This window comes from Saccopteryx bilineata, chromosome 2 (assembly GCF_036850765.1).
Source record: "Saccopteryx bilineata isolate mSacBil1 chromosome 2, mSacBil1_pri_phased_curated, whole genome shotgun sequence".
Classification (NCBI taxonomy): domain Eukaryota; kingdom Metazoa; phylum Chordata; class Mammalia; order Chiroptera; family Emballonuridae; genus Saccopteryx; species Saccopteryx bilineata.
In genome coordinates, this window is record NC_089491.1 from 106,149,952 (window position 1) to 106,160,624 (window position 10,673).

At 40.2% G+C, this 10,673-nt stretch overlaps 2 protein-coding genes across 4 annotated transcripts in view; one reads left to right on the forward strand and one right to left on the reverse strand.

Annotated features, from left to right (window-relative positions):
* The window catches only part of METTL25 (methyltransferase like 25), a 110,715-nt gene extending 110,261 nt beyond the window's left edge, over positions 1-454 (reverse strand). For 2 of the 3 annotated variants that reach the window (XM_066257564.1, XM_066257563.1), the window contains exon 1: positions 48-454. In XM_066257564.1, coding sequence (XP_066113661.1) covers positions 48-306 — 259 coding nt within the window. In that variant the 5' untranslated portion in view covers positions 307-454. The remainder of the gene's footprint in view (positions 1-47) is intronic. The other variant, XM_066257562.1, reaches the window with a different exon arrangement.
* Positions 441-7,500, forward strand: CCDC59 (coiled-coil domain containing 59). The gene is made up of 4 exons (XM_066257565.1): positions 441-647; positions 1,841-2,153; positions 5,603-5,702; positions 6,986-7,500. Exons 1-4 carry the CDS (start codon positions 494-496, stop codon positions 7,145-7,147), a joined length of 729 nt encoding a protein of 242 aa, XP_066113662.1. The 5' UTR covers positions 441-493; the 3' UTR covers positions 7,148-7,500.
* The last annotated feature ends 3,173 nt before the right edge of the window (positions 7,501-10,673 follow it).

Consider the following 10,673-nt stretch of genomic DNA (forward strand, 5'->3'; position numbering starts at 1 on the left):
GGGCCTTCCCTCCACCCTCCTGCCCCGCCCCGTCCACTGTCACTCACCTGCGCCTCTCGCAGTCTCCACCAGGGGGCGCTCCTTCAGGGGCCGGGCCTCCGCCTCTGCCGTGAACTTTTTGAGCACCTTCAGCACAGTTTCCGGGGGCAAGTCAATCAGTTGCTCCCACACGGACTCCGTGTAGAAGTCCACTGTATGTGCATTGGAAATGCCTAGGGTTTCCCTCAAAAACTGAAGCAGCCCCTGCAACTTGGCATGCAATGTGGACAAGTCCTGGTTACCCGGGAGCGGGCGAGAAGCTGCCATGACGGTCACCCTCCCGAGCTGTAGGTGGCGCAAACGTGGTCAGGAGGCCAGAGTTTCCGCTGAAAGTGGCACAGGCAGAATTAGTAGAGCTCCGATCTACACTGGCGGTGGGCGATGGATTGCTTTGGTCTGGTGACGTATTTTGACAGCGTCCGTTGTGGATTTCTGGCGACGCGGTGGGTGTGCCATGGCGCCCGTGAGGCGGGCAGCGAGGCGGCGGTCAGAGAGTTTTGGGACATGTGCGGAGGGCAATTCTCCAACTGGATTCAAGAATAAGAATGTGAAACAGAGGACGTGGCGACCTAACCACCTGCATGCCTTCGTGGGGAGCGTTCGCGAGGGTATGTGGGATCGCAGCCTTTACAAGTCCTTAGGCCGGTGGAGTCCTAGCATACGAGGCCTCCAAGCAGGGAAGCGGGCTTTAGGAACTAGATTCGGCCCTGCGTGGGGCAGAGCAAGTGATTCTTAAGCCGGCTGAAGCAGTAGATGTCTCGGCTCTGGGTGGGAAGACGAGGCAGTGTTGCTTACTCTGTATCTCTAAACGTCTTCCTGGCTTATCCCCATTTGATCAGAACTCCTCTTCATTTCTCCGTGGAACCGTAGCACCTACGAGTCCATTTGTGCATGTAATAAAGGAAAGGATAGACAGAAGGACAGGGCCAGAAATCTGCCCCATACCTTGTCGATTACAAGTAACACAGAGCCCTCCGGTTTTCTTTTACTGATCATCCTTTTCTTCACTTTAGTTTGTGTTTGCCGTTTTGTCTTCTTGTCTCTTAAGTTTCCTCGGGTCTCGTCTGGAATGTACAAATATTAAATAAGTTCAGTAACCTGTGCAGAAAGTCATACATCGTCCTCTCTTGTGTTGACTTGCCTTTAAAAGTAAGTCATATAGTAGTGTCTTGACGGTAAATATACTGCTTATAAAAATTAGGGGATATTTCAAAATGAAGCAATAAAAAAAAAGTATTTGGTATTTTTTCCCATTAAACAAGAACATCAGAAAAGCAAATGACAAGTCAAAGAATATTGTTCAATTATGCAAATGAGATGCAAAACCAACTTAATTCATTGCTGAAAATGCACTATACAAAAGGCTGAAAATACTGGAGTATCTTCAGGTTCCCTGAACCCCTAATTTTTGCGATCGGTATAGTTGTAATGTGTAGTTTTTGTCTTAAGTATTTATTGAAGACTTAGATGAACTCTTTTAGATTAATTAAGGAGATTAGATGAATTAAGGATGAATTTTGAGTTGTGAGTACAATAAGCTAGAGCTGTGCGACATCCTAGTCATTTTTACCTTATTTGAGATTCTTACGTGAAGTGTCTGCAGGGCTGTTTGCTTGGTTTTTTTGCAGAGAACTAATTCCATTAGTTTAAACTTGTTTTTTGTAATAATCTTCAAAGCAAAACAAAGTAATTCTAGCATATGAATGTGATGGAAAAGGTTTTCATTTAAAATCAACAGCTACATTTTTCATGCAACTTATTTCCTGAGAAAGTAGTTAATAATTGTTATTTTTCATTGTAGGACAAGGCTTTGCATTTCAAAGAAAATTGAAGATACAGCAACATTACAAGAAGTTGCTATGGAGGGAAAAGAAGGGTCAAACCTCACAGGAGTCCCAGTTCAGAGATCGATATCCTGATCATCTGAAACATCTCTATTTAGCTGAAGAGGAAAGACTCAGAAAGCAACGTAGAAAAGTTGACCAGCCTTTGTCAGAACAAGTTAATACGACTTTGACAGTTGAGCAGTGTGATGTTGACCAGGCTTTGTCTGAAGAACATTGTAGCATTGACAAGCCTCAGCCAAAAGATCAATGTAAAAAAGAAAGGGTAAAGTATGTATTGTCTTTTTTTGAAATCCTTTGTTTTAAATGTAGTATTTTATGAGGGGAATTATAGAACAATTTATGTAGAAATTAGAATTGTTATTTAAGACATTTTAGAAGTCACAGTATAGGGGAAATTTTCTTCATGGAGGCTTTGTTTTTATGTGAAATGACTGAATTAGGCTAGGTTAGCCTAATTTAAGTAATGGGATGAGAATTAAAGTATCTGGGTTTTAGATTTCACCTCTCAAGTACATTTAACTTACTTGGACCATGGTTAATGCCTGTTATTATATGTTTTGTTTTTTTTTTAAAAAAAAAACTAATATTTGAGAGGTATAGTTTAATAGTTAACAGCATGGATGGACTCTGGAGCTGGACTTGACATATTGGTGCCCAATGTCCTCTTCTCTAAAATGGAAATAATAGTAATTAGAATTTATTCAGAGTTGCCATGTTGTACCTCTCCAGAATGAATTATTCACAGACACTATAATGTCCCCGACCTGTAATGACATTGTGAAGACTAAGTGAATTCACATGTTAAAGGATACTTTAAAAAGTATATGGTGCTTGGGGAGTGCTATGTAACTATTACTGATGTTGCTACTATTACCAATCCGGACTTTTTTCCCCCAGAGGATATGGACTTAATATCAGTTAAAAAAGAAATGGCATATCTCCTTAACACTCTGGTTTTATAAGTGATAATTTTAAAGCTTTCTCCGCACATAATCCAAGTTAAAAAACCATGCTAAAATCTAATCTTTCAGAGTAGTCTGGTGTTACTTGGGATCATAACATTTTGTTTTACTAAAATACTGTCCTTTAAAATAATGAGTTACTTGTGCCAAACATAGTAGGAACTAGGACCACAGGAAAAAGTGCGGTTGAAAACTAAAAAATCAGTTTTCAGTAGGTTTTTCAGTCATTTTATTGAATGATAGGTGTAAAACTCTGGCAAAAAAAAATGGCGCTAGAGATGTAGGAATGAATCATTCCCAGTGATAACAAGTGAGGAGGGTTTAATCATGACATAAAATTCTAATCTTAGGTAAAAATAATATTTTTTAAAGATTCCTTATTTTGAAGTGAAAGCAGGGAAAAGTTGTCATTGAAGATGTTAAATAGAACTGCATTAATTATCAAAAGAGGAGAAGACAGTGACAGCTTTGTCAGTATAGGAAAACTGTACAGAGTAGGAATTGGTCAATTCTCAAATACTGTAAAGTCTGAGGAAAGTCAGGACTGAGAACAGGTCTTTGGATTTGTGGTCTAGGCAATAATTAGTGACATTGGAGAGAAGAATTTCAATCTGTAATTCTGATGAAGTTCTTACTCTTACATGTAGCACTCAAAGCCATGATCATGGATATGACTGTCCAAGAATATAGAGACCAAAGAGAGAAACACCTGGGTGGGGGTAGGGACCTGGAGTTAGAAAGGAAAAGCACATGGCACATTGAGAAGGAGCAGATAGACAGGATCAGGAGAAAAGAATGTCACCAAAACTAAGGGAATGAAATTTTCAAGAGTGAATGGTCAGTTAGTTGTGACTGAGAAGTGCCCATTGACTTGATCGTTATATTTGACTAGAAGATCATTACTGTTCTGACATTGGTAGTTTGATTGCAATATGAGAGCAGAAATCAGATTGCAGGGTTAAGAAGTGAAATGTGGCTTGACCAGGTGGTGACGCAGTGGATAGAGCATCCGTCTTGGATGCAGAGGACCCAGGTTCGAAACCCCAAGGTTGCTGGCTTGAGTGCGGGCTCACCAGCTTGAGCGCGGGATCATAGACATGACCCCATCGTCTCTGGCTTAAAGCCCAAGGCCGCTGGCTTGAGCAAGGGGTCATGTGCTCTGCTGGAGTGTCCTGTCCTCCCCCCACTCCCGTCAAGGCACATTTGAAAAAGCAATGAACAACTGAGGAGCTGCAATGAAGAATTGATGCTTCTCATCTTTCTCCTTTCCTGTCTGTTCCTCTCTCTGTCTCTGTCACCAAAAAAAAAAATTAATTAATTAAATTAATGTGAAGTGACTACCTTAAATTCTTCATTGTTCTTTCTAGATCCTTGGCTATGAAACAATAGGTGATGAGAGGTTGGTAGCTTGAAGAGGATCTAGACTAGGGGTAGTCAACCTTTTTATACCTACCGCCCACCGGTTCCACAGTAATGGTGATTTATAAAGTAGGGAAGTAACTTTACTTTATAAAATTTATAAAGCAGAGTTACAGCAAGTTAAAGCATATAATAATAATTACTTACCAAGTACTTTTTTTTTTTTTTTTTTTTTTACAGAGACAGAGTGAGTCAGAGAGAGGGACAGACAGGGACAGACACAGGAACGGAGAGAGATGAGAAGCATCAATCATTAGTTTTTCATTGTGCATTGCAACACCTTAGTTGTTCATTAATTGCTTTCTCATATGTGCCTTGACCTCGGGCCTTCAGCAGACCGAGTAACCCCTTATTATACCCAGTGACCTTGGGTTCAAGCTGGTAGGCTTTTGCTCAAACCAGTTGAGCCTGTGCTCAAGCTAGTGACCTCGGGGGTCTTGAACCTGGGTCCTCTGCATCCCAGTCCGACGCTCTATCCACTGCGCCACCGCCTGGTCAGACCCAAGTACTTTATGTCAGATTTTCACTAAGTTTGGCAGAATAAATCTTTATAAAACAACTTATTATAGTTAAATCTATCTTTTTATTTATACTTGGATTGCTCCGCTACTGCCAACCATGAAAGCTAGAACGTCCACTAGTGGGCGGTAGTGACCAGGTTGACTACCACTGATCTAGACTTCGGTGATAGGTAATTAATGCATTTGTTTACTTTAAAAAAGTAGCTACTGAAATATTTTATACTGTGTTTATGGAGTTGGTGTAAGGAAAAGTTGAGAGACTGGAAAAGGGAAGATTATTAATGAATCAATAGCCTGAAGAAATGGATGGAGTGTGGACCTAAGTGGTTAAATTAGCCAGAGCATGGGGGCACACCTTCAGAGAGGTGAGAAGTGCTTCAAGAAAGAGGAGTTCTAACTGGAGGTGTGGTAGATGAAGTAAAAGTAGGGATGAAGTGATCAAAAAACTTGGGGATTAAAGTTTATGGACACCCATAATTTCCATTATGTCCTTCAGTTTAATGCCACCTTCAGCCTGTCATTTCTGCCATTTATATGCTGGTTTCTTGTTCTTTTTGCTTTGTTTTTAAAAAATGTTTAACATTCTGAGGTCTTTCAAAATTTTCTTTATTTTCCTTGGTTGAAATATTTTTCCAAGAGTCTCCTTGTGATTTAACTTGTAATCTAGCTTGAGAGCTGTGACTGTATTTTTATTAACATTAGTGAAGTTCTACCATATAAGTACTATATATATATTTGACATAGTACTATATATATCATAATTTTAGTTATGTATTTTTTAATCTTTGCGGATTAATTTTTTTATCCTACAAAGCTTCATTACTGCTCCAAAGAAAAATAAAAAGAAAACATCAAATCAAAAAGCACAAGAAGAATATGAACGGGTACAAGCTAAGCGTGCTGCTAAGAAACAAGTAAGATCTTTCAAAATATTCAGACTCCTTTTTCCTATTTATGCTAATAATATATAAGCTATGCTTCTTAGTTTGGACATATAGTATGTCCTTTGTAAATATTTGTTGAATAAATGCATGGTATGAGTATAGTTGGAGATTTTCAACATATTCAAATTCCTTAACTATTTATATTATTTTGAGAGGTGATCAAGAATATATTTTTTTAAGAGAGAGAGACAGGAAGGGAGAGAGATGAGAAGCATCAACTCATAGTTGCATGACCTTAGTTGTTCATTGATTGCTTCTCATACATATATGCCTTGACTGGTGGGCTCCAGCTGAGCCAGTGACCCCTTGTTCAAGCTAATGACTTGGGCATCAAGCCAGTGACCATGGGATCATTTCGATGATCCCACACTCAAGCCAGGGACCTCAGGGTTTCGAACCTGGGACAACAGCCTCCGAGGTTGATGCTCTATCCAGTACACCATCACTAGTCAGGCAAGAATAGAGCTTTAAAGATATTGCTCATAGTTGAATAATGTGAGCTTCTGGGATAATGTTTACTAAGAGTTTGGTTCATGAATTTGCAATTTTTAACTATATAGTACTTCAAGAAATTCTTATGTATAGTAACATTTGAGCCCCCATCAAGGCAATCAATGAACAATCGAAGTGCTACGACTATGAGTTGATGCTTCTCATCTCACTCCTTTCCTGTCTGTCTCTCTCACTAAAAAAAAAATTTGTCAGATGGCAAATTAAAAAGAATATCAGATTTTAGCATTATATGGACTAGATAAAGTCTAACACCCCTTTTAACTTTACAGTGGGTCTAGTTAAATAAAATTATTTCATAGATATGCCTTCTCTCTTCTGTACTCTGATTTTATTTGCATATAAATAATTAGCTTTTTAAATAACTATGTTATGGCATGTATTCTAGTGTAGTGGTCAGCAAACTCATTAGTCAACAGAGCCAAATACCAACATTACAATGATTGAAATTTCTTTTGAGTCAAATTTTTTAAACTTAAACTATATAGGTGGTACATTGTTATTAACTTAATCAGGGTACTCCTAAGCAGGCCAAAGAGCCGCATGTGGCTCGTGAGCCACAGTTTGCCGACCACTATTCTAGTGCAAAGGCAATAAAGTACACTACTTTAGTAATGGGTAACAATATTTTGAAAAGAAAAGAAAAATCTAAAGAGTTTGTATGGTGGTACCTATTTCAGCACAATTGTGTACTATAGCTAATGCTTGTTACTAATGAAAATTACATATGTTAACAATTTCAGGAATTTGAGAGGAGAAAGCAAGAGAGAGAAGAAGCTCAAAGACTCTACAAAAAGAAGAAAATGGAAGTGTTTAAAATATTGAGCAAAAGGACTAAAAGGGGCCAACCAAACTTAAATTTACAGATGGAGTATCTTCTTAAAAAAATACAAGAAAACAGTTAAATTGGACACTGTTTTCAATTTAAGGTTTAGAATATCTGCGGTTTGACTTCTTTTGTATGTGTGATATACTTCCTGACAGTTTACCAGGTTTGTCAACATAACCTGGATTGCTAAGCTATAGGAAATTTGAAATGTCCAAATATTTTTGTTCATATAAAGGAAAATTTTCTATCCAGTTGTATGCTCTGCATAGTATGATTTGTTTCTTATTTGACTCTGAAGTAAGGGTGGCCTGAATAACTGAAAGAATCTTCTATTTAAGTCACAGGTTCAGGCATGCAGTACTTTTGTACCACATGAAATTCAGATGAAATTAAATGTTTTGAAAATAAGGAAGAGTTTTCAAGGAAGCATTTCAATGAAACTTTTCAGTTTAGTAATCAACTGTTACGGTTTTACCCACTTTTTTTTTTTTTTGTATTTTTCCGAAGCTGGAAACGGGGAGAGACAGTCAGACAGAGTCCCGCATGTGCCAGACCGGGATCCACCCGGCACGCCCACCAGGGGCAACATTCTGCCCACCAGGGGGCGATGCTCTGCCCCTCCGGGGCATCGCTCTGCCGCGACCAGAGCCACTCTAGCACCTGGGGCAGAGTCCAAGGAGCCATCCCCAGCGCCCGGGCCATCCTTGCTCCAATGGAGCCTTGGCTGCAGAAGGGGAAGAGAGAGACAGAGAAGAAGGAGGGGGGGGGGCGGTGGAGAAGCAAATGGGCGCCTCTCCTATGTGCCCTGGCCGGGAATCGAACCCAGGTCCCCCACACACCAGGCCGACGCTCTACCGCTGAGCCAACCGGCCAGGGCCATGGTTTTAAAATTAAATTTAATATCAGATGCAAAGAGTCTCCTGGACTTTTGAATTAATTTATTGTAAGCTCATGTTAGAGGGGAATGGATTTTCCAAAGCCTGAGAGCATGATACCTGGGTGCTGAAACTGCCTCTTGCCCCCGCCATTTGACTGCAGGGTCTTCACAATGCAGGGTTTGGTGTAAAAACTCAGCCAGCCTCCTATTTACAAGCATTCCAAAAGTGGACGTACATAGCTGCTTAATGTAAGACCTGGGAACCCAGCAGGAACTAAGCTTTTCAGGCCCTGTTACTGTGTGAGAACATGGTCAGTGACCTCTGCTGTCTCTTGGGATACATGCGAGCTGAGATAAAGTACTGAAACACCGCTCCTCCTGCCTCCTTGCAATCTCTGCAAAATGAGCGAGACTTGATCATCATTTTAAACAATTGACTATGCAATGATATTTGTAAACCATTGCATAATAAAGTTTTTAAAAGAAATAAAACTCAAGACAACTGTATGGGGACCACAAGAGAGAGGGTGGGCGGTCGAAGAGGGGAAAGGGAGGGTAAGTGGTGATGGGAAGTGACGTGATGGGGGGGTGAACGCAACAATATACAGAAGGTGTTTTCTAGAACTGCACACCTAAAACCTGTATAATTTTATTAACCAATGTCACCCAATAAATTCAATCAAAATCAAAATTTTACAAAGGTGGTAGGAGATGCCAAGGACTCAACTTGCTAAAGAAAGGCAGTTCTTCAGTGCAGGGAAAATGCTTAGAAATTTGCAATACATAGGCCTGCATTTAAGAAAAGCAACTCGGGCCTGACCGGGCAGTGGCGCAGTGGATAGAGCATCGGACTAGGATGCGGAACACCCAGGTTCCAGACCCCGAGGTCGCCAGCTTGAGCGCGGGCTCATCTGGTTTGAGCAAAAGCTCACCAGGTTGAGCCCAAGGTCACTGGCTCAAGCAAGGGGTCACTCGGTCTGCTGAAGGCCCGAGGTCAAGGCACATATGAGAAAGCAATCAATGAACAATTAAGGTGTTGCAACGTGCAATGAAAAACTAATGATTGATCCTTTTCATCTCTCCGTTCCTGTCTGTCCCTGTCTATCCCTCTCTCTGTAAAAAAATTAAAAGAAGAAAAAAAGAAAAGCAACTCAGAAAGCCTACATTGGTGAAGATTCTACATCGTGAAGCAGAGTCACATATTTCAATTACAGGGAGTTCCGTTCTTATGTAGCGACGACCTGAATTTTGGTGTAAGTTGAAACACCTCAGTTTATACCACTTACCTATTCTAACACAGTTGTAAAACCATAATGTAGAACATAGAAACACACAGGCCGTGTTACTGCGAATTCTGTTGTGCACAACCAAACTGGCCCATATAGTCTGTAAATATGATGCTAACAATGTAAGCCAAAACGTCTCAATTTTTAAAAATTTTTATGGGCGTGAGCATCGCAAACTTGAAACATAGACTGTTGTAACCCAAGGAGCCACTGGAATTGCTTTATAATTGTTTTGCCTGTGTACTTGACACTATCGGTAGGATAAAACGTGAGATCTAGTCCTTTTGAGAGTGTAAAAATTAGTTAACTTTTAACACTCTTGAACAGTTACTATAAATAACCAAATTCAGAAGTGAAACCAAAAAATAATTTCTCCAAGGATCTTATAGGGCAGTAAATGCCAAATAATATCATAGGACAAATAGTAAGTAATCAGTGATGATTAGGTCCAAAACGAGGTTCAGATTTGAGAGCACCAGAGAAGCACCTAGAGAACTTGAAATGCACATTCTAGAGGGCTTTACCCCAGACTTGATGAGCATTGATGGGCCCTGTAGTACATGTTTTAACAACTCTTAAGACGTTCTGTTGGTCCTCAGCCCACCCCTTTGCAAAGCATTGGGCCAGGGCCTCAGGTTTCATGAGGTTGAAGACATCAAGGGAACATTTCATGGGTGAAATGGCATGTGAGAAAAAGTGAGGACAGAAGAGAAGAGTTGAAGCCACCATGAAGGATTTTACAAAGGGAAGAATTGTTGCAGTGTATTTAAAAGTCTTTAAAAGAGTAGTTATGTGTATAGTATTACTGATGGAGGAATCACTGCTTTTCATTCCTGAAGTTTACTTCCACATGGAGGGGACACTTTCAGCCTAACATGCTGTTAACTCTTGTTCTATCCAGAAAGTTAGTGACTTACTTAAACGGTAAGTTTGGGAGGCGGACCTGGCCCACCTGTACAGGAAATGTAAACTTGATTACTATTCTTATACTGAAAATTGTAAAGAATAGGCTGTCTTGATGGGTAGGAAGGAGTGGGGATGGAGGCAGAGCAGGGCAGAGACCTTGTGTTGTGTAGAATGAAACATCTAAAACTCCCAATTTGTGCTGTACGAGTCAGCACACTGAGAAATCAAACAGGAATGCAATTTAACAACACTATACAAGTGGAGAAGCACTGGGTGGCCAGAGCTTGTTCCAGACTTCAGACTTTAATGTGAACACAGGGAATTTTGATCTTGGCAGTTTGTATAGGCTTATACTGAGCCATGAATTTGATTTTTATAACTGCAATAGGCTGTTCATTGCTGTATTTTTGGCAAAGATGTTTAAGCCTTAAAGCACATGGGATTTTGACATGAAGCATAAGGTAGGTTTGTCCACAGATTGTTATTTCTAGAGACAGGGAGCAATATTGGACCTTAAGTAGAAGTGTGCAAGC

Excerpts from the sequence above, each read along its gene's own strand:
- CCDC59 (XM_066257565.1), top strand. The coding sequence starts at position 494 with ATGGCGCCCGTGAGGCGGGCAGCGAGGCGGCGGTCAGAGAGTTTTGGG. Across the intron at positions 648-1,840 it reads CGTGGGGAGCGTTCGCGAGG|GACAAGGCTTTGCATTTCAA; the intron begins GTATGTGGGATC and ends TTTTCATTGTAG. Across the intron at positions 5,703-6,985 it reads AGCGTGCTGCTAAGAAACAA|GAATTTGAGAGGAGAAAGCA; the intron begins GTAAGATCTTTC and ends TAACAATTTCAG.